The 24,328-nt window shown below is 40.7% G+C and overlaps 1 protein-coding gene across 1 annotated transcript in view; it reads left to right on the top strand.

The window, feature by feature from the left end:
- The window catches only part of PLPP4 (phospholipid phosphatase 4), a 145,052-nt gene that overhangs the window by 109,477 nt on the left and 11,247 nt on the right, over window positions 1-24,328 (top strand). Inside the window, exon 6 of the mRNA XM_060768541.2 lies at window positions 20,682-20,852. Within this exon, the coding sequence (XP_060624524.1) occupies window positions 20,682-20,852 (171 nt within the window). The remainder of the gene's footprint in view (window positions 1-20,681; window positions 20,853-24,328) is intronic.

Below are 24,328 nucleotides of genomic sequence, written 5' to 3'. Positions count from 1 at the left end.
AGACTTTTGTCTGATTTCATACATTTTCTTTCAGAAGAGAATGATGAATACTTGTTTGTAGGAACAGTGTGAAACTCACAATGTGAAAACTTATCTGAAATAATAGGAAACTGCTGTGCAGTTCCAATGATGAATGTGATCTTTTTGCATTTGGAAAATATACAGTAATCATATCAAGTATTAAGCTCTGCAAACAGAGAGCTGGGTCATTTGTCTCTTACTGTTCCTTGGGTAGCATTTTTATTTATGTTTGGCAATACTGTAATATGCCACTACTTGGAAATAATGATAAATATTCCTTTAGTGCAAAGTGAAGCATACGTGTCAGATCCAATGTACAATATTGTATTGAGCAAACGCTGTATAAAGCTGCCCACGTAGCATTGTTGTGACATATCAGTCTTCTGTAGAAGCTAAACAACTGAAAGTAAGTTAGAAGTATGTTAAAATGTGCCATAGTGATTCAAACCCCTACTTAATAATGAGGCGCAGTAGGTTACATTTGGCGAGTCATTGCCCCTCTGCCTAAAGTACACCATTATTGTGAAAGTAAAAAATAGAGATGAAGATTAGCTCCATCATTTTGAACTTTTTGAAAGATAGGAAAGATACAAATGTGACTATAAAGTTGGATAGCAGGAGCAAAAGCAGCCAACAAAAGCACTTGGTGGCTGTGTACTTTCTTTTGGTACAACTAAACTGGTGAATCTAGATCAGGCATGGGCAAATTTCGGCCCTCTTGATGTTTTAGACTTCACCTCCCACAATTCCTTGTGGGAGTTGAAGTCCAAAACACCTGGAAGACCTGGAAGTTTATCCATGCCTGACCTAGAGCGTAATACGTAGTAATTGTATTAAGGCTTCTCAGTGTTTGATGTCCATACTCATCCCTAGACAACAGTGACAGACCCTAAAAATTCTTCCCTAGAGGTATGTTATGTCTTTTTATAGTGGGAGGATCAGCAGAGGCATGGCTTCCTGTATCTGGACTTGCTGCAGTAGACATTCACAGGAACCTCAAGAAATCCTCAGATCCCATACTGTCTAGCAACACAGAAATGACTGCAAAGGTTAATTGCAAATCTTAAGCAGTAGATTTGAGGAGGGGTTTTGGTTATTGTACACGCAGTATAAAATTCCAATCTATACATGACCAACCCCCTCCCCCCCATGTTATAATAGCCAAAGCTAAACTTATGCTATCATAACTCACTAATGGTATTTTTTTCATGTCAGGAGGACTTGAGAAACTGCAGGTCATTTCTGGTGTGAGAGAATTGGCTGTCTGCAAGGACGTTGCCCAAGGGATGCCCTGATGTTTTATCAGCCTATGGGAAGCTTCTCTCATGTCCCCACATGAGAAGCTGGAACTGTCAGAGAGGAGCTCACCACACTTCATAATTTGAACCTCCAATCTTTCAGTCAGCAGTCCTGCTGGCACAAGGGTTTAATCCATTGCACCACAAGGGATGCCAACTCTACTTATACTTTGTGTGCAAAAGTCGCATTCATAATATTCTTGAGTATCTTTTTGCCAAGCAGGCAACTGGGATGCATCTGGTCCACTATAAATAGTTGATGAAGCACTGAATTATTTCCTCAGAGATTTCCTTCCTTCTTTCTAAGAGATGCTTCCTCACCTCACAAACATGAGTGGGTACAGAAATGATCAACGTGTTATCATCTGTTTCTCTTAACTTTTCCAGTCTTGCTCTTGTTTGCTGGCATCAGTGGTCCCAAAACAGTACATTAAAGGGAATAGCCACCTCATCCCACCATAATGTGTGTTTGGAGACCTCTGTTTTACAAACAAATGAAAACATAAATATTTACCATCTGTTGCCTCAAGCTAAGGCATATTCTGACAAGTGTACTTACAGACAGAATAAATTTGTCATATATATGCCTGTGATGTGTTAAAAAAGTATGTTTTTGAAAGAAATACGTGTATTATTAATAGGGGTGTGTTCTGTAGAATTTTGTATCATAGAAGCCTCAGGTTTTCCTATTTAAATCTGAAAAGAGAAACATCAATAACTGAAAATTTGGAGCCAAAGTAGTGTACTATGCTTTGCATTTTTAAATCTCAGTTTGCCTTTATAGACATTTACATGGTTAAATACAGGGGTTAGAATTGTTCAGTCCTCCATATTTTGTTGGATTGCAACTTCCATTAGTTATATCCAGCATAGTCAGTTCTGAGGAGTGCTGGGAGTTACAGGCTATCAACAAGACAGTTCTCACCTCTGATTTAGAACACAGGCCTAAATCCAACCAATGTCCCAATTAGAGTATGTCCTGATACCATGTTAATTCTTCACTTTTTGTTGAGGTTGAGAAACTTGGCTAATGTTCTTTTGTTATGAACTGCCATCAAGTTGACTTTGACTTATGGCAACCCAGTTAATGAGATACTGTCAAGTCCTCTATCATCAACAACCATGCTCAGATCTTGCAGACTCTGGGTTGCAAGATCTGAGCACTTCTTTGATTGAGTCTATCCACCTGGAATGCAGTCTTCCTCTTTTCCTGCTGCCTTCTACCTTACTTAACATCATGGTCTTTTCTAGTGAGTCATGTTTTCTTGTGATATGGCAAAGGATGAATCTCATTTAAGTCATCATTATATACTCTTTACATCCCTGTAATGGGGTGATTGATGAACACATGGAGCTATTAACAAGATCCATTTTCCTCTCTAAAATTTAATTGCATCACTTAAATAATATTAATGAATTCTAAGGACTTTCGTTGCTTCACTTTGATATACAGATAGATCTCCCTCTAGTTCATTTTTATGCTAGAGATCACAGAACCAGACCCGGGCCTATCATTAGATTGACTGGGACACCTTGGATAGCACATATTGAAGGAAAATGCTTGGAATCCCCTGAGTATTCCTCCTTGAATTCTAAAGCTGCTCCTCTCTGATGAAGGATAGAGCTGTGTAGGTCACATTCAGAAGTTGAATGCCTTAACAGCTTAATCCATCATATCTGAATGCAGCAGGCTTCCTAAACTGGCTGACTGCAGTGGATCTGATAGATTCAACTGTCAGTCCATTCAGCTTCTTAATATGTATAGCAGTGAAGATGTCCCATATTTTCCTTCACCTTAGGCCAAAATAATACCTTGTGATACTTCTGCACTGAACAGATTCTTAATGTAATAACATATATCAGCTTCTTATCTTTTAACTGCATTTAGCAATTGACTCAAAGGATTGGGAAGTCAAAGTCCTACATAGCTCCTAATTTTTGCCAGCCTGGTTGAAGTCTGCAGGTTTCCAAATTACCAGATCAGTGAACTCCCTTGATGATTTTTTGCCTTTTCAATAATTCCAAAGAATACGTTAACTTCTGCTTTGCATGACATCACCATGGAGTCCTATGTAAAATAAATGTGTATTGAGTCACCTCTGCCAATGGTGGGTTGATCTAATCTTTCAAGATAGAGTAGGGAAAGAGGAATAAAATGTTTTGGTCTTCCCTCAAGTATAGATCATGCAACAGACTGTGCTCTGGACTTTTAGCAAAGGTGTGTGTTGATAAATGGATAAGGAGACACTACCCTGCGGGTTTCTTGGATATTTGAAATGATTCAAATGAAAATAACTCAGCAGAGGGAAAGAAACATTCCAATAGCCTTAAGGCATCCTGCATAAGTAACACTATTCAAAGCATGCTACTTCATAAGTCCCACTCAGTTCAGTAAGGTTTAGTCCCAGGTAATCATGTTCTGGATTTCAGCCATTATGCATCATTCCACAATGTCTTATTTGTAATTATTAAATAGTCAATGTGCCTGATTTCAGACATAAAGAAATAGCCCTTAGTTTGATATACCGATGCCTTCAGGCAAAGTGTTATACACCTCTCAGAGCAGAACATGCAGTGCCTGCTTTGTATAAAAACTTAGCCATTGCAACGTCTTGGCATGTCTGGTGTAATAGCGTATCCCTCCTGTCCCCCAGGAAAGGCCTGCTTATTTCATGCTTATAGGTTCTGCCATTTTTCCAACATACATTGGCCAGAATTCAGCTATGAGCATCTGTATGTGTAATAGAGATATTTTACACCAACCACTGCATGTGTTGGTATTCTCTTTCTCCCCCTCTACAGTACCCCAAGCCACTCACACACCCAATATACTGTAAATCCCTTGGGCAATTCTACAAGTAGGCAGAGTCTAAGAAGCATCAAGTTACCTCCCCAATATTTAGATATGAATCAATGACATCAGTGTGAAAATCCACCAGGATTCTCGAGGGGTCTCAACACTGTTTTGTTGTTGTGTTCCTACAAGTTATGTTGTGTAGAATTTATAGCAATTCTACACAATCCTATCACACAATTTTATTGGCAAGATTGGGGGTGTGTGCGCGCCATTGCCTCCTTCTGAGGCTGAAATGGTCATCTAGTGGATTTCCATGGCTGAATGCGGATTTCACCCCTCATCTATAGAGTCATAATTCAAGCCACACTGGTTTCCCATCAATGCTTCTAATAATATATACCACCAACCTCACATGGTGAGTGCTTTTGCTTTGGAGCAAATCAGCTGCACAACTTCCTCTTAAGTCAGGGAAGTCATGTTGACTCTGTCTCTCTTGTTTGTTTTTTTTTGTTTTTTTTGGGGGGGGGGTTAGTTGTTTTACACAGTTCTCAAAGTGTGCTCCCTGGAGCCCTTGAAGTTCCTTGAAGCATCCTGAGGAGCTCCATGGTTCCCTCCTCCTCCTGCCCCCCAATCTTTTCCTCCTCTTTCCTGCTTCTCTCCCAACTCCTCACCACCAAAAGCCTTTGCTCCAAATCCCTTTTTCCTTACTTCCTTCACCCCTGAAAGCCTTTTCTCCTTGTCTCCCTCACCCTCCAAAGTTTTTTTCCCTCACCTTTTCCCCCACCCAGATACATTCCTCCTCACCTTTCTTGCTTCCAAAGCCCTATTTCCCTTCCACCACTCAGGGGGTGCTTTGATTGCACCCCCTGAGTGGTGGAAGGGAATGGCAGAATGCCATTTTCCTGAATGGCAGAAGGGGGTAGGACTGGATGGACCCTGGGGATTTCCACTAAAATGCTGTTAAGTTGTTGTTTGTCAAAATGTTTGCCCATGCCTGGTAATATACATTATGTAGAATAGAATAGAATAGAGCCTTTCTTGGAGCTTCACAAGAAATTTTTGCTTCCAAAAGGACTCTGTGGCAGAAAAAGTTTGAGAACCCCTGATATAAGTCAATCAGAAGATTGTTTCAAGGGATTATTGGATGCCTGGAAACATCAAAATTTTTGCAAACACCTGTTCTGTTCTATTGGATTTTTCCAAGTATTTTTGGAAATGTCAATAAACGCATCAGATTTCTCTGATTTTCTATTCATTTAACATATTTTTTTCAACCTTCTAGTTGCATATATCTGTATTTCCCAGTGTGCTTTCATGGGCAGCATCTAATAGTTGGATTTTTCCAATTAGCAGAGAAATCCTAAATTGGGGATAGGGATACATAAGCTGTGCTGGCTTGCTGCGGCCAGGGCAAACACCCCTTTCCTACTAATTCCAATAGAATGGACAGTTCCAGTCTGGTGTGGATCAATAGCATAGTTTGAGGTCTTGTTACGGAACTTTTGGGTCTTGCAATTTCAAGACACTTGAGAAATTGCTCTTTTGGGCCTATTAGCAGTGATGCTTCTGTGTCCACAGTGCTACCAGAAGACTGGTGGAACAAAAATGGCATCCCGGTGGTATAGTTCATGGCTTTTGACATGGATTTGGATTTATCTGTAACTCTTTTTCCTTGGTTTATTTTCTTAACCTGCTACAGTCTCTCATCCTAAAAAATTGTCTGTGAATTTGTATCACCAACTTAGCTAACATAGTTCCAGACCAATCTTTTCTTACTGTCTAGCAGCAGCTGTGAGCATCAGGAATCTCTTCCCCTTTCAGCTAGGAATTAACCGACTGACATTTCCATTCCCTCCTGACAGCAGTGAGTTTGACTTCCACCAGAAATTGCTCCTGGGGAGCAGGAGAGATCACTTAGCTGTTTTCTAATCAACTGGAGAACAGATCACTGCTCACAGTGACTGCTGCCCAGTAACATAGAATTGGTGGAGTTTCACAGTCACTGCTTACAGTGACCCCTGAACCTATATGTGGTTTCACTTATCCACAATTTTACTTATCATATGGACTTTCTTTTGTACAAGCGACTGTCGTCTCCTTCATTCCATGGTTTATCCCATTGAAAATAATATGATTTGCTATTATCCATGGTTCCATATATCAATGCAAAGTCTGAGAATATATTTCCCACAAAAATGGGGATTATATTGAATTCCCTGAACTAGTGAATACGTAAGGATCATGAATACAAAGCAAAGTGAATACGTAAGGATCATGAATACAAAGCAAGATCACTTCTTGGGGTTTAAGTTAATAGCGATTTTGAAAGAAATCCCTTTGAAAGGAAATAAGTGAGCAGTTTTCACTTGGAGAAGAAAAAAATAGATAATCTGGATTTTATACAACAGTGTAGATAGGGTCTAAGACAGTTTTAATATGACGCCATGGATCATATTACATCTTACACTTTACTTGCAGAGGCAACAGGAAGCATCACGTCTTTCAGCCAACAAGTTAGGAGCCATGGTGGCACATTGGTTAAACCCTTGTGCAGGCTGAACTGTTGACCTGAAGACCTGAAGGTCAGCAGTTTGAATCTGCAAGACAGGGTGAGCTCCCCTCTGTCAGTCCCAGCTTCCCATGTGGAGACATGAAAGAAGCCTCCCACAGGACGGTAACACATCCAGGCGTCTCCTAGGCAACGTCTTTGCAGACAGCCTATTTGCTCACACCAGAAGTGATGCAATATATTCCCAAGCCACTTCTGACATGATAAAAAAAGCCAACAAGTTGTGTTATGGAGTCTGGGGTCCTTTTTCCCAGGCAGATTCAATTATGGTCAGCCCCTGAAATAACGTTTGACTGCACTTCCACTCCTATTTCATTCACCTGTTATCTCCCATTTGAGAGTGGTTTTTTCAGATTGATTGAGTCTTCTTTTGTTCTCCAAAGAAAACTTTGCTTCATGTTTATGTGAAGCAACCTAGTTTTGTCCAAGGGTACAGGATCTGGAAGAGGGATAGCTCTTTCTGAGTGACTCGTATGGTTTCTTTGGTTGTGATTGCCAATTAGAGATGGTGCTAAGTTGTTGGGTTGTTCACTGGTTTTGGTTCTAGACTATTATGTGAAAAAGCACTTGCTTACTTGCCCGGGGGGAGGGGGAGGGGGGCTACGTGATACCAGCTAATTTGCTATAGCAGAGGCAAGGCTCCACAGTTTCCTGAAAAATAAGATTTCTGCATCTAACTTTGAAAGGAAACTTCAAGATTGAAAGACACAAGAGGAATACTAGTGGCATGGCAATGGAATAGGGCAGTGGTGCACAACCTTGGTTCTCTAGGTGTTTAGGACTACCAACTCCCAGAAGCCCTACTCAGCTTGTCCAATGATCAGGTGCTCTAGGACTTGAAATCCAGAACACCTGGAGAGCCACAGGTTGTGTGGCATCCCACTTCCCCTCACAGATATTCCCCTTCCCTTGTATAGAGAAAGTGAAAAAGTATAGAATGGAACTAGGGAAATTAATCTAGAGGAGAGAAAACCGCGTCCCCAAACCCTGAGTCCAAAATGCTGTCCTCGGTGTTTTTGTAAACTAAGTCATCAATTTAAAGTGACTTAACAGTGAAGCTTTCTACAGACTGTACAGAGCTATCAGGCCATTTCATAAACTAGTTATACCTCTACATATATACTCACTCCGGGGAAACTTCAAACTGCTGAACTTTGCATTTCCTTCTTGTGCAAACATTGGTTATAGGGGTAAACAACCCAATTTCAGATTGTTGCATGACTGGGAAAATCAATCTTCCAGCATTAAAAGTTTAGGCTTGGAAAATGCATTAGTTTCATAGCCAGAAGACACAGCAGTGTTCTCTCAGTTGGTCATCTGGTTGTTCATGTAGTTGCTCCACATGTTGCACAGAGCATTTAATGACACTCAGGACTATGTGAATCAGTATTTCTCCACATCCCACCTTTCATCTTAGAGAAATAAACTAACAGCCTAATACAATATACAAAAGGGATTTTGTAGCACCTTTGAAACTAACTGAGTCAAAGATGTTGGCAACATAAGCTTTTATACGCTTAAGTCTACATCCTCAGATGCATAGTGAAGTGCCTAGGTACAGACCTTTATGAGCAGGCTGTATGTGTGAATAGCAATAGATATGTAAAACTTACTGGTATGGTGATGAAGTTCAGTTGTAACACTTGTCATTGGCAGACAACGGTAGGAGGACAGGTGTTGCCTAAAGTCATGGTGAGAGTATAATCATATGAATGATAGAGGGAGTTATTGGAATGGAGTTTGATGCTGGCTGGGAATTGTGAAAGGTGAGGCTGCAGTGTTAACTCATGTTAAAATATGTGTCATGTGTGGGAACACATTGTCTCTATTCAACCCACTTCTGATGGACTAGAGCTTATGGGTATATTTCAGTTGTGCTGTCCCCATCTACATTGCTATATAATGCCATTTGAAAGGGCATCATATGGTTAGTGTAGACTCATATAATGCAGTTTAACTGCATTGAACTGAATTATATGAGTCTATGTTGCATTATATGGCAGTGTAAATGGGGCCTATGATTCTGGAGATCAAATCCTACTTGGCTGTAAAAACTCACTGGATTGCCAATCTCACAGAAAAGCCTCTTTGAACAAATCTTGCAAAAACAAACAAAATGGTGATATGTTCATCCCAGAGCAGTGGTTCCCAACTGCTCTAGTTTTGGCCTTCAACTGGTAAACTGGTAAACTGGTAAACTGGCTGGGATTTCTGGGAGGCCAAAATACTTGGGGACTCACAGGTTGAGAACCACTGTAAGTCAGAAATTACACAAAGGCAAACAACAATAATAGGAAAAAATGTTTATTACAAATAAAATATATTATCAAGCCAAAAACCTCTGCATAATTCAACTCTGTTTTTGTTCCTTGTGCACTGGAAGTCAGTGCAAGTTGAAATAATTTTGCTAGTTTGTGACAGCAAAAATAAGATCTTAGATTACCTTATAACATAATATTATTTTACAAGATATACTTTTGTGGACATGGACTGTTATTTCATTTAGCATACATACTGGTACTTGATTGAAGTGGTTCCCGGATGTTTTGGATTCCCGGATGTTTTGGCCTTCATCGCCTAGAAATCCTAACAGCTGGTAAACTGGCTGGGATTTCTGGGAGTTGTAGGCCAAAACACCTGGGGGCCTACAGGTTGAGAACTACTGGCTTAAAAGATAAATTGTAATAATTGAATTCAAAAGATAGTAAAAAGAAAAAAATACACAAATGCCCTATATACTCCTGTATAAGTCTAGAAATTATATTTTTAAAAACCACCCCAAAAACCCTGGGTTGACTTACCTATCGGTCAGTTTAAGTACTGTGCCTTAACTCTTATCCCCTTCTCTGAGAAATGAAGTGAAAAGTGAAAACTTAGATGGGCCCCCTTTCCTCTCTCCACTGTGATTTCACTTCTGTTTTTTTTTTTTTAATGTCCAGGTAGGGAAATAGCAGTGGCTGGGGTGGTTAGTCCCTTAAGAAGGCATTGGTGCTTTCCCTTTTTCATGAAATAACCCTTGACTTATTTACATGCCATATCAACATCCATAATTTACCCCCACAAACCTGTCCTTGACTTGAGGTCAATTTATACACGAGTATATACAGTAATTACCTTAGTAGCAGTCATTAACAAAACTGTAGTTGAGTAGTTACTCTGACATCTCTGGATTGATGAGTTCATTAATACATGTAATGAGATTAAAAGCCTTTGTCCGTAATCAAGCCACAGGAAACGGTTGAAATCTTGATGAATTTTTTGCTTGACTATTTCATACTCATATATGTCTTTGAAATTCTTTTGATCAAAAGTAGCAACTTTGAAAGTGATTGTGTCCTGGCAAACTGAAGCACTTTCTCTTAAAAAAAAAGATTAAAAATTCTGACTTGTATTCATTTGGTCTTTTTCATAAAAAACAACCTATTCCTCCTGTATTGGTTGTAGTGGCATATACAGTAGCAAAGGACAGTATATATCACACTGGCGAATAAGCAGTGGATGGTTGTGTTATTCTATATTGTTTTCTTAATGGTCAGTGTTAAAGTAATTATCTCTTTGCCTCTCTCACACATATTCATGAAAAATAGTATTCATTTTGGAAAAAGCAATATAGGAAATGACTAAAGTAACAAATCTGTATCCCTTCTGATAATAAAACCTGTTTAATTCACATAATATGTTTAATTCAATAAGGACACATGTTCATCTACTTTGTTTCATGGCCTTTCCCTCCAATTACATGTATTCATTTCCCAGAAGATGGAGGGAACCCATTAAAGTCTGTTTTCTTAAAAGGGCTTGAAAGCTCTAGGGATGCGATCATTTCTGTCTTCCTTATTTTGCCTTTGTTTTATAGTTAAAAAGAAAAATAATCTTATATTCTAGAATCCCTTCTGAGACCGTACTTTTTGTAACATTGAAACCTCAGGGAAGCTCCTTACACAAAGCCTACCATTTTAGTTGTTGTTAGAAACTCATTATGATTAATTTTTCCCCTAGAAGAAATTATTAAATTTCTCTTTTTAACAAACTTACTTGGTTTTTAAAATGAACCATACATTGCTTTCACTGTTTTGTTGTTAACTTCTGTAGTATGACTTCGTAGCATGTACCACCTGTTTATCCCCCACAGAGGACTCGTGTTTCTCTATTAATATAGGAATAGAAATCCCATTTCCACTGAATGAAAATCATTAAACTAAACTTAGTGTAATCAAACATTTTAAGTAAGATCACAAAATTAAATAGACTTCTCTACAATCATGACTAGCTCTATCACTGGGTGGATTGAAGGTGGATTGAGTGACCCTGGACTCATCGCTGAGCCTGGATCCCCAGGTTTCAGCGGTGACCAGGGGAGCATTTGCACAGCTTCGGCTCGTGGCCAGCTGCGCCCGTATCTTGGGAAGTCTGACTTGGCCACGGTGGTACACGCTTTGGTCACATCCCGCCTCGACTACTGCAACGCTCTCTACGTGGGGCTGCCCTTGAAGACGGCCCGGAAGCTCCAGCTAGTCCAGCGCGCGGCAGCCATGTTGTTAACCGGAGCGGGACACAGGGAGCGCACAACGCCCTTGCTGTCCCAGCTCCACTGGCTGCCGATCAGCTACCGGGCCCAATTCAAGGTGCTGGTGTTAACCTACAAAGCCCTAAACGGTTCCGGCCCAAAATACCTTGAGTACCGCATCTCGGCCTACGAGCCCACGAGGACCTTGAGATCATCCGGGGAGGCCCTTCTCTCGGTCCCGCCTGCCTCACAGGCACGCTTGGCGGGGACTAGAGAGCGGGCCTTCTCGGTGGTGGCCCCCCGGCTGTGGAACTCCCTCCCCGCTGAAATTAGACAGGCGCCTTCCCTCATGGCCTTCCGCAAGGGCCTGAAAACCTGGCTCTTCGAAAAGGCCTTCAATTAAGTGCTATGTTTTTGGAATGATCACCGGAATGGACTATGACTACGAGATTGACTATGACCCAAACAAGACGAAGCGGATTTTTAGTTTAATTAGCTGTGTGTTAGTAAGATGTGTGTTATGGCCCTGATTTACTGTAACTGTTGTCTTTATGTTCTATGTTCTGTACACCGCCACGAGTCGCCTTCGGGCTGAGAGTGGCGGTTAACAAGTGCAAATAATAAATAAATAAAATAAATAATTATATTAGGTGGCAAATGATGGTCAGCAATAGTGGTTGACTTATCAGTTGTTCCACATGAGCCAAATGCAATTTCCCTGCCCTGGAAGACAAAGCTATGTGCCACATTCCTCACTGTATACCTAGGCTACCATGCTCTGAATGTTCAAGTCTAAACAACTACCAATAAGGGCAAACCAATGCTATAGTTCAAAGTTCATTTACTGACGTCAAGCTGGAGAACTACAGCGTCAGATAAGGAACAAACCATAGCCAGGGTCATAATCCAAGATCCAAAATGTCAAGTGTCCAAAGAGAAGCAGAGTCAGGGTTCGGCAAGTAAACAATGACATCGACTTCCACAACAAGCCTTCCAACTGAGTCTCTTTGTCCTAAGATCTCAGCTATTGTTTGTTTAGTGCTAATTTCTCTGCTAATCTTAAAGACCTGTGAAACTCTGCACACTCCCTTCTGCATTCTACAGGTATGTTTAATTCTTTGCTAGTTGGTTCTGACATATTTGCTTCAGTTTGCTCAGACTGCTAGGGAGTGGCTCTTATTGCTGAAAGCTCCTTTTCAACAGTGACTGATCTAGGCTGGGGAGACTGCTGGGATCTGCTGACCATCTCCTTCTCTGGCCCTTATTTATTTATTTATTTATTTATTTATTTATTTACAGTATTTATATTCCAACCTTCTCACCCTGCAGGGGACTCAGGGCGAATTACAATGCACATATACATGGCAAACATTCAATGCCACTTAGACATACAACATATACAGACACACACACAGGCAATGTAACATTCCAGCTTTTCTTAGCTTCATGAGGATATGCTCGGTTCCAGCCACAGGTGACACTGGATCCCTTGATGGAGTACTTCCTCATTCTTCTGCACATTGCTGGAAGGTTTTATGGCGTTGTAAATTAGTTAAATTAGCCTCCCTGCATAAAGAGGTACCTAAATTTCCTACTTGACAGATGCAACAGCAAGCTAGACTATTAATGGTTGGGAGCTTACTCCAACCTGGGCTGGCTTCGAACACATGACCTCTCGGTTGGTAGTGATTTAATGCAGTTGGCTACTAACTAGCTGCGGCACAGCCCCCTTCCAGCCACTAGCCCCCTTCCAGCCACTCCTTATCATCATGATTGGAGCTGTATTTTGCTTTATCATGACAGCATTTTGCTTTATCATCAAAAAGACTTGGGGAAGCTCTTAATAAAAAGCAGACAGTAAAGCATCTTTCTCACTAGATAATGTGTCCCATTAACCTGCAGTACCTTGCTGGACTAGAGATAAATCTTCCATTCCTTCCATTTTATTTAAGGAGATATCATTTTTGTTGTTTATGTCAACCAGTCAAATGGTTATGTTAAATGTGACAAACATTATTTGTTGCTTTAAATATTCCCAAATGAGAGACTGTGTTTAGACTTGAGAAATTACTAAACAGCCAACAATGTCTTTTCATATCTATTTGTAACAGGGAAGGGAAATTGTTCTTGAATTTCTGTATAATATCCTAATGTTTGTAGCTATTATAAAATAGCTGAGAGGTAATTTTCAGCAAGTACAGTGCCTTTATTAACACAGTACCTGTCAGGTGCTATGGCTCTCATCCTCCTCAGCTATCTTATTTATTTATTTGGAGTGATTATATCCTTCCTTTCAGCCAAAAAGGCTCTGATAGCAGCTTACAAATTGTTAATTGGACAATTTCCACCCTCAGGCTTACAATCTCCATAAGATAAACACTTAAGGACAAATTCATCAGATATTGCTGGTTCTTTCCTTCTTCTAAGGCTTCAGCAGTATCATTTGGGATCATTTTCTTCTGAGCTTAAGCATAATGGACATGTGCCTGCCTCGTCTTTTCTTGTTCCAATGCTAGGGCAGGATGGATGGAGGGCATTTCATCTGCCTTTGGATCTGGGCATGATGAAGCCATGCCTGCCTCATCTTTTTTCCTTCCAATGCTAGGACGGTGGCAGTTAGGATGGAGGGAGGGCCATTCATCTGCTTCTGGGCACACCTATGATGGAGCTGTGCCTATCTATTTGCCATAGATAGTAATGATAGAAGCTGTAGTCCAAAATATGTCCAGAGTAGCAAGTTGAGGAAGGCTGTTGAATTTATACTGGTCCAATAACACATGTTGTACCTTCTTCTGCTTATCTCTTTACTTCTCTCATACATGATACTAGAAACCTTCTAAGATTTCCTCGGCCCCCCAAAACCAGAAAATTATATATTAATGTTTGGCTACAACAGTGGTAGATGTTGACTTCTATGTTAATAGGATAATGAATCCACTCCAACGTTAAATAAGTTATCCATGGTACTAAACCTTATCCATAAATTAGGTTCAGCACCTTGGATAGCTCTTGTAAAGTTCAGTCTAAAATTTGGAATAGCTTCACTATCCCAATGACATAGGAGTCACCAGCTGCCACTGAGCTACATATCAAACCATAATATTATGCCTGATAGAAACCAGGTATTTTACCCACAGTTTTAGTGTAATGGGATGGTAGCACAAACGACATCTATTTGGATATTTATTTCAAAGTTTTATTAAACAAGCCAAGAACATCACTATATAGTTCAGCCTTATGGTATATGTTCAGTTTATATCTCCTCTTGATGTTGATATATGTCCATGTGAACATCCACAGAGCGGGGTCATAGCTGTATATACAACTTACACCACAGAAGAAACCTCACTTCAGATATATTTAATAATTGGCATGTATATTGAAGGATGCAGTTGAGTTATATAGGAAATCTAGGAGTTGTGCTAGTATACGCAAGATTTAGAAAAAAGGGGAAGAGGAGGAAACAACTTCTAGGTTTTGGTCAATTTGGAGGTGTTACATTTCAACCAACCTCCTATGTAACTGAGTTATGTCCTCTGAGTACCACTGTCCACATCCTCTTATCTAGAATTTTCATTACTTAAAACTAAATCACCATAAAATATTTCTAAGGAGATGCACATTTGTTTGTATATTTGATCACATAAAGCAAACACATGTTTAAGTTGTGGTTTGTTGAGTTACTCATTACGAGACTTCAATGGCAGTTAAAATAGTGGGAAATTTCATTTATTCTACAGTGTAGATGCACCCTAAGTATCCATCAATGCAGTGAGTCTACTCTGAGGTAACAGGTGGAATTGGGCTTTACATTTATGTGCATTATCATGAAGAAAACCATAATCACAGGACTATTTTGACTGCTTCATACTGTCATGGCATATGCTATGGAGCCCTAACATAAGAATTTTTCCATATCATGATGTATGAATTGTCCAACTTATTGTCCATCTTGTGTGAGGTGGCATAGAGCAAACATAGAATCATAGAATCAAAGAGTTGGAAGAGACCTCATGGGCCATCCAGTCCAACCCCCTGCCAAGAAGCAGGAATATTGCATTCAAATCACCCCTGACAAATGGCCATCCAGCCTCTGCTTAAAAGCTTCCAAAGAAGGAGCCTCCACCACACTCCGGGGCAGAGAGTTCCACTGCTGAACGGCTCTCACAGTCAGGAAGTTCTTCCTAATGTTCAGATGGAATCTCCTCTCTTGTAGTTTGAAGCCATTGTTCCGCATCCTAGTCTCCAAGGAAGCAGAAAACAAGCTTGCTCCCTCCTCCCTGTGGCTTCCTCTCACATATTTATACATGGCTATCATATCTCCTCTCAGCCTTCTCTTCTTCAGGCTAAACATGCCCAGTTCCCTAAGCCGCTCCTCATAGGGCTTGTTCTCCAGACCCTTGATCATTTTAGTTGCCCTCTTCCTCTGGACACATTCCAGCTTGTCAATATCTCTCTTGAATTGTGGTGCCCAGAACTGGACACAATATTCCAGATGTGGTCTAACCAAAGCAGAATAGAGGGGTAGCATTACTTCCTTAGATCTAGACACTATGCTCCTATTGATGCAGGCCAAAATCCCATTGGCTTTTTTTGCCGCCACATCACATTGTTGGCTCATGTTTAACTTGTTGTCCACGAGGACTCCAAGATCTTTTTCACACGTACTGCTCTCGAGCCAGGCGTCCCCCATTCTGTATCTTTGCATTTCATTTTTTCTGCCAAAGTGGAGTATCTTGCATTTGTCACTGTTGAACTTCATTTTGTTAGTTTTGGCCCATCTCTCTAATCTGTCAAGATCGTTTTGAATTCTGCTCCTGTCCTCTGGACTATTGGCTATCCCTCCCAATTTGGTGTCGTCTGCAAACTTGATGATCATGCCTTCTAGCCCTTCATCTAAGTCATTAATAAAGATGTTGAACAGGACCGGGCCCAGGATGGAACCCTGCGGCACTCCACTTGTCACTTCTTTCCAAGATGAAGAGGAAGCATTAGTGAGCACTCTCTGTGTTCGTCCACTTAACCAATTACAGATCCACCTCACCGTAGTTTTGCCTAGCCCACATTGGACTAGTTTCCTTGCCAGAAGGTCATGGGGGACCTTGTCGAAGGCCTTACTGAAATCCAGGTACGCTACATCCACGGCATTCCCCGCTTCTACCCAGCTTGTAGCTCTATCGAAGAAAGAGATCAGATTAGTCTGGCATGACTTGTTTTTGATAAATCCATGTTGACTATTAGCGATGATTGCATTTGTTTCTAAGTGTTTGCAGACCGCTTCCTTAACAATCTTTTCCAGAATCTTGCCCGGTATCGACGTGAGGCTGACCGGACGGTAGTTGTTTGGGTCATCCTTTTTTCCCTTCTTGAAGATTGGGACCACATTGGCCCTCCTCCAATCTGCTGGAACTTCTCCCGTTCTCCAAGAACTCTCAAAGATGGTTGCCAATGGTTCCGAAATTACTTCCGCTAGTTCCTTCAATACTCTGGGGTGTAGTTGATCTGGCCCTGGGGACTTGAACTCATTAAGAGCGGCCAGGTATTCCTGGACGACTTCTTTCCCAATTTGGGGTTGGATGTCCTCCAATCCCTCATCCACTCCATCTTCCTGAGGTTGAAGACTCTCTTTTTGTGAGAAGACCGAGGCAAAGAAGGCATTAAGTAGTTCTGCTTTTTCCCTATCCCCTGTCAGCATTGCCCCATTTTCTCCTCGAAGAGGTCCTATCGCCTCCTTGTTTTTCCTTTTTCTACTGACATAAGAATAGAAGCCCTTTTTATTGTTTTTAATGTCCCTGGCAAGTCTGAGCTCGTTTTTTGCTTTAGCTTTGCGGACCTTTTCCCTACAGGTGTTGGCTATTTGTTTGAATTCTTCTTTGGTGATTTCTCCCTTTTTCCACTTCTTGTGCATGTCTCTTTTGTGTCTTAGCACAGTTAGAAGTTCTTTGGACATCCATTCTGGCTTCTTTGCACTTGTCCTATTTTTTCTCTTTGTTGGCACGGTTTGCAATTGCGCCTTGAGTATTTCACTCTTGAGAAATTCCCATCCATCCGTAGCTCCCTTGTCTTTTAGTATCTGTGTCCACGGAATGCTGCTCAGCGTTTCCTTCATTTTTTGAAAATCAGCTCTCCTAAAGTCCAAAATGCGGGTTTGACTTGTCTTAGTTTCGGCCTTCCTTTGTACCTCAAATTGCAGGAGCACATGGTCACTTGCCCCTAAGGATCCTACCACTTCGACCGCATCGATCAGGTCCTCCGCATTTGTTAGGATGAGATCAAGAGTAGCCAATCCCCTTGTTGCCTCTTCTACCTTCTGGACCATGAAATTGTCTGCTAGGCAAGCGAGGAATTTGTTGGACCTTGTACTCTTGGCCGAGTTTGTTTTCCAGCAAATATCGGGATAGTTGAAATCGCCCATGACTACTACATCTCTTTTCTGTGCCTGTTTGGTCAACTGTTGGCAGAAGACTTAATCAAGATCTTCCTCCTGGCTTGGGGGTCTGTAGTAGACGCCTACAACGACATCTTTTTGAGTCCCAGTTCCCTTGATTCTTATCCAGATGATTTCAAGCTGGTTTCCCAGATTGCTGTCTTGAATTTCTTCTGCAGCATAAGAGTTTTTGACATATAAGGCTACTCCGCCTCCTCTCCCCTTTGTTTGGTTTCTGTGAAAGAGGTTATACCCCTCGATATCTACATTCCAGCGATAGGAGTCATCCCACCAGGTTTCAGTGATGGCTATGATATCATATTTGTGATGTTGTGCTAGAAGTTGGAGTTCGTCTTGTTTATTTCCCATACTCTGTGCATTAGTGTAAAGACATGTGAGCCCCTGGGATCATGCTTCTCCCATTATTATCCTTGGAACAACTCAGCAAAATATTTTAAAGAAAAGTGGGAAAGACTAGAAGTTAATTCAGCAGAGATATAAACCTTTGCCTAGTTCAGGACAAATATAGCGCCTGCAACATGACGTACTGGTTCCATGATATTAAGAAATTAAGCTCACATGCAAAAGGTAGCCACTTTCAGTGATCCCAAACCAGACATATACTGCTCAGGATCACATAATATTCATCAGAAGAAGGGGTACAGAGTGGCACTTCACCCCAAAGTGCTACAGTATTTTTTATTTTGAGAATTAATTTTGAAAGTTTCATATGCTCCCCTTTTCTGTGAATCAGATCTGAACATGACTTCTGGACCACTTTTCTGAGATGTGTTTTTTACAAAAGTATTCTTAAAACATTGTTGGCTAAATGAACTTAAATTAGCCTGATTACAAAAAAAACCCACCATTATTTGACTTCCCAATTTAAATCAGAACACAGTATTCAATTCAGTGTGTTGTTTTTGTTTAAAATAGGAGATCTGTTGGTGTGATTAAAGATGAAAGGCAGCTCATCGTTAATTGTGCATAATAGTTTGTAGGCTTGAAACTGCCAAATGAGGGGGTGGCGGTGAGAGAAAAGAGGGGAAGAAAGGAAGGAAGAAAGAAATAAAGTTATTTCATCTTCAATACATGGAAGTAATTGCATTTTTCAATTAGTGTGGGAAAGTATGTACAGTGGGACATTTGAAGGCCTGTGGCAAGGTTTTAGAAAACAAATGAATCAGTTATTGGATATGAAATTGATTTTAATTAGATTTTTCCGTTTAAGTTAATGCAAGTGTCTATTCCATTTTAAATCACATTGCTTTGCAAGAGGATCTGAGGCCCTCTGGATGTTGTTGAACATCATCCCATACCAGCCCCAGCCAGCATGGCCAGTGCTGGGGATTATGGGAGTTGTACTTCAAAAACCTTTAACAAAAATAGATCTTCCATTGGTGCCCCACATTGTGTGGGTGTAAAGATAAATTCCATTTATCCATTATGTTTTCTTGAATTATCAAGTGGCATTGACTTTGCATCAGGTAAGAACCTGCATTATTTATTTCATTTTTGCTCCCCTTTTGCGGGGGGAGGAATTGGACACCATTATACAAACATAGTTGTGCTCATTGCTTGTCTTGCCATCTCTCAGAATCCACTTTACTTTGAAAGTCATGAATGATTGTATGATTTGAGCCAAGAACACACATTATAATGCTAGCATTGTATTTTGTCTGAAGTCAAGTCCCCATGTTATGAACAAGACAAGTTCGGGAAGCTCGTTCTTAAGTTGAATTTGTATGTAAGTTAAAACAGGTACATTTTTCAAGTGTAAGTCCAGCCATATAAGCTATGGATAGCACAGGGAAGGGTTAACACCCCTGTGATGTTTGTTTTGCTGTATGTCTCCCTGCTCAGAAGATTTCACCTCACTTTCTGTCCCTGTGACAATTCGATGTGGCTTGTTTTGGAAACAATGATTGGTTATAAAGCTTTAGCTGAGGCACCTTTTCTCCATGATAACTTTTCTAGGAGTGAATTTCCCTTCCAAGTGGTAGTTTACTCTCACCAAGCACCTCCTGATACCTTTGTCGGCAGCTCTCGGAGGCACTCCAGTTCATGCCGGGTTTTGGGAAGCTACCGGCACATGCCCCGCATCACTGGGCTCCTCTGGCAGCTCTTCACACAGGGGATAGTGTGGTGCATGCATGGAGCGCACGGCTTCCCCCATTGAAGGAATTGCAACCCATGTTGCAGGGTGGCAGCAGTATGCCAGTTCCATCCTCCTTCACCTAAAGAGCTTGTATGACGTCATGTGATCAGAGCCAGCCACCTCCGTGGGAGATTGGGGCTAGATTGGCATTTGCTGCCAAATCTAGCTCTGTATGATGTCATTAGTGTTGTCTCACCCCCGTTCTTAACTATGAGTCATTTGTAAGTTGGTTGTTTGTAACTCAAGGATTGACTGTGCTTTTTAAATCATTTATAAATATTTATTTTTAGGCTGGTCAACTGGCCACTTCAAGCATCTCAGTTTGGATGTCCTGAGAATGCAATGAACTGTTAGTTGTTCAATATACTGTGTTATGATTGCATTTTTCATACCTGGGTTTTTTTGTGTGAAGGACATAATTTGATATATGGTCAAGCAAACAATGATTTTGAGATGGACATGGATGATCTGAAAGGAGTTTTGGCAAACTCTGAGTGGTAAATGAAATAAACAATGACAAAACACTATAAATTGGGGATAGGTTTAGGATCTGTCAATTGTTTACTTAAATATTGAAGATTTGAGAATTTGTGGCTTCAGTATTAGCTAGAGTCTTTACCACTGAGGATTTCATCCATTTGGGGTTCTAACATGTGCCTCATTCTGTGAAATACTACTACTGGAGGAGGAGTGCTTTTGCTTTTTAATTTTGTAATTACAATGAATTGTCTGGGCAGAAGTAATCATTAAATGACATGCTATGATTACTTGTTTTCCTGGGCAGCTGCTTCCCTGGAGAAAGAGAATTGGATTTCCATATGGATATTCCTATAAGTGACTTCTCCTTTCATTCTGCTAACTCTTGTTCACTACCTGGTTCTGCATTTTCTGTTTCTTTTGACAGTTGCATTTTCAGGCCTTGGCTTTACCACCTTCTACTTGGCGGGGAAGTTGCACTGCTTCACTGAAAAAGGTCGTGGGAAAAGCTGGCGGCTGTGTGCAGCAATTCTACCTCTCTATTGTGCCATGATGATTGCTCTATCACGCATGTGCGATTACAAGCATCACTGGCAAGGTGAGCATGGCAGTCTCTTCCTAACATTAATTGTTGTTGCTAATTGTCTGTTATGGTGGATTCTTTTTGTTAGGTTTTTTTTTTTTTTTTTTTTGCAATTGAATAAGTAAAGAGAATGCATGCTTGGAAGATCAGAGGGCTATTTTTGGTGCATGATGTTCTGATTGCTTCTAGTCAGTTGGATGCAAGTTTTGGTTGTTTGGGGTTGGGCTCCCCAAATCACTTTTATGCAGCAGAACAGCAATCCCACTTTTTCCTGGGTATTAATGGATTGAGGAGGTTGATGAGAGTTTCAGGTCAATATAGACCTCCTCGTAGTCTGCATCCCAAAAACCAAATGGTCTTTCCCTGCTCCCCATGTAGCCAAAAGTAGGTAAATTATGGTTCTTTGTGGTCTGAATTCTAATCCCCTAAAGAATAGAGTTGTTGAACATTGAGTCAATTGATTCACTGCATCTGCAACAGTTGGAACTAACAATAGGATTCAGGGCATTGTATCCCAACAATTTCTAATATGTCTCCAACGTGTGAAAGAGTTCATAGGTAATGTCTTTTGTCCTCTGTCTTGGAATTACAAGCATGCGATATAACTCTATGAGCATCTGCTGAAAAGTAAACTACATCAAGTTCAGTGATACTTATTTCCCAACAGGGTGACTGCTTGTATCACCAATCCTCCCATACTGATTTTAATATAAATGGTAGTGGAAACAAAATAAGGATCTCATCATATTGGCTGCCAGAATCTGCATGGATCATGGCAAATCCAGTGGTGCCTGTTTGGGGGGGGGGGGGGGACCCATCATCCCATGCCCCACACCACCCAACTTACTGGAAAACCCATCCCACATGGGGAAGCATCTGCTAACTGGCTTCCCCCCATTGTTGCCAATGCAACATGGAAAACTTCCCATGTTGAAGCCATAGTAGCATATGCCAGATCAGCTGTAGTTTAGCCATAGAGCCTGCCAGAAGTAGATGTACATCTTGCGATGGGAGCCAATAGGCTCCATGGCTAAACTACAGATGAATCGGCATATGCTTATGTTATAAGGCCAGTCTACACAAACACATTTTGCCATCTAGAACAGGCTTTTAAAATGCTAGTTTTGCCATGCATGATGGACTTACAGGGCACTTTAGGCCACCCTTGTAGTGAGAAGATATCCCTCCTGCCTAGTTGTACAGATGCTAGTTTGGCACTGTTGGTAGGGGCCCAACTGCCACCACCCTAATGTCCCTGTTGCTACCAACTACAGGGGGGATGCATCTACCAATGGCTGCCTCTCTTCATGGTTCCATGTCACATGACTGGCAAAGGAGAGCCCAGGCTCCTTTGCCAGTTGCGTGGCATGGAGCCAGGAAGGAAGACTGCTCAGCATCAGATAGGCACCCCTGTCACTGCTGTCACTGGCAGTGAAAGGGACAGAGAGGCTGAGAGTCAACAGCCATTCCTCATCCATGAGTATTATCAAGCTCATCTCATGCTGTGATATGACCTTTTTTCATGTGATATGCAATAGATTCCAAAATTTCCATGTTAAATTTTATGTGAAAAAAGCCTATGTCCATGCGTTAAAGAGGAAAGGGAACTAATCCGAACTTTGGTGTATTGGCAACTTTTGAAGTGTCCACTCCCCAAAGCTAGAATTACTACTCATGGAATGAAATGTGTACTGTGAGGCAGATAATTGCAGTAATATTCACTGTGTGGTCGAAATAGACTGTACCCAAAGAGATTACTGCTGTGTCCATTACAGCTGCATATGCTTGTCTTTGAAGTTTAAGGAGGTAGAACTGGAAAAAGGCATTTTTTTCTTAACAGAAAGAACATTTGGACTGCATTAACACCTTGTTTTAAGTGACCTTAACACATCTGAAACAACCACAACATGAATGGGGATACTAAATCGTTCAATAAAATATTGCTACACGCTCAGCCATTGTCTTTTATACTGAGGCGACAGGCAATTGTGTTGAATTACCTTTGAGGTGGCTTTGCGATAAGAGCCTAAACTGCCCAATGGAGAACAAACAAGAGCCATTAGCTATGCTTTTGTGGGGCATAGGTATTGCAAGTTGAGAAAAAAGGGCAGCACTGAAAAGTCATAGATAAGTGTGATAGAATTAATATTGTGTGTGAGCTTCTTTCAGCTCTAATGGGAAAATGCAATATTCATATGCTTTTGGACATGGCTATTGGTGAACAAGCACAAATGAACTTCCATCATTATGTATTTCAAGCATGAAAGTAATTATTTTTAACACGTTGAGGGCTTTTTTGTTTCTGAAATGAGTGCAATTTATTTTTCCACTAAGGTACCCAGTAATAATTGCATTGGATAAAAGGGCCACTGAGAGTCAGCTTTGAAATCAGGACAGCAACCTTTCTTTTGCATTGTTTTCATTTGCTGGAAAAAGACAGAAATGCCCCAAAGAACATACTTCTTTGCTTTGATCCCAAGGAATTCAAATGCCCTTTCATGGTTGGAAGTAACCAAACAAGCATTAGATAAACACAATTTGTGTCGAATCTTCTTTACATTTCAGGTTGTTATTACTATTAGTAGAAAGTGCCAATGGGTCTATTTTATTTGCTTTTCCTTGAGATTCCTAAGAATTTAATGAACCTGCAGCTTTTAAAACTTTCCCCAGATTTTTTGACTTCAGCATGGCTCTAGTGTCATTTCCATTATGGTCACCCTTAGACCTTTTAGCATCATAATAGCTGTTAAGAGACTTGGAACAGCCAGGAGAATTCCCTGGCATTGAAAGCAATTCTCACCTCTCACTAACTGAAAATCCACCAGAGACTAAAATCTTGAGAATGTGAAGATGTTTTTTTTCTTGATGCATTAACAGAAATCAGAATCTCCCTCAGGAGAGACTTCCAGAGTTAGTGCGCTATAAGTGAAAAGGCTGCTTGATGTTTGAGAAGATGATTCTTCGAATATCTCATTTAGATTCAGGAAATAGCCACCTATTTGTCTTTGGTGGAGTAGCCCTGGTAATCTCATCAGGAGAGACTTCCAGAGTTGGAGTGCTATAACTGAAAAGGCTGCTTGATGTTAGAGAAGGTGATTCGTTGAATATCTAATTTAGATTCAAGAAATAGCCACCTATCTGTCTTTGGTGGAGCAGCCTTCGTAATCTCTAGCCACTCAATCATAGAAAGTCATAATAACATTAGGAACCTTTTAGCTGAAAATTATGACCTCCTGCAATAAAAAGACATAATATTGCTAGGCACTTTTTAGGCATATATTATAAATCATTACATAACAGTGGATAGGACATAGTTAACTTTGGTATTTTAACCACAATCTGATAAGATTATGCTGCCCTATGTTCGTTGGTGATAAAGAAGCCCAATTTTCACATGTGTTTTTTTTTCTCTACTACCCGAGTGCCAGTTCAGGTTGAGCATCCCATATCTGGAAATTAGGAATACTTCAAAATTGTCTATATGGGCAGCT

The sequence above is a fragment of the Anolis sagrei genome, chromosome 3 (genome assembly GCF_037176765.1).
Source record: "Anolis sagrei isolate rAnoSag1 chromosome 3, rAnoSag1.mat, whole genome shotgun sequence".
Taxonomy (NCBI): Eukaryota; Metazoa; Chordata; class Lepidosauria; order Squamata; family Dactyloidae; genus Anolis; species Anolis sagrei.
Note: the sequence above shows the minus strand (reverse complement) of the source record. Positions and strands in the feature narration are given on the sequence as shown.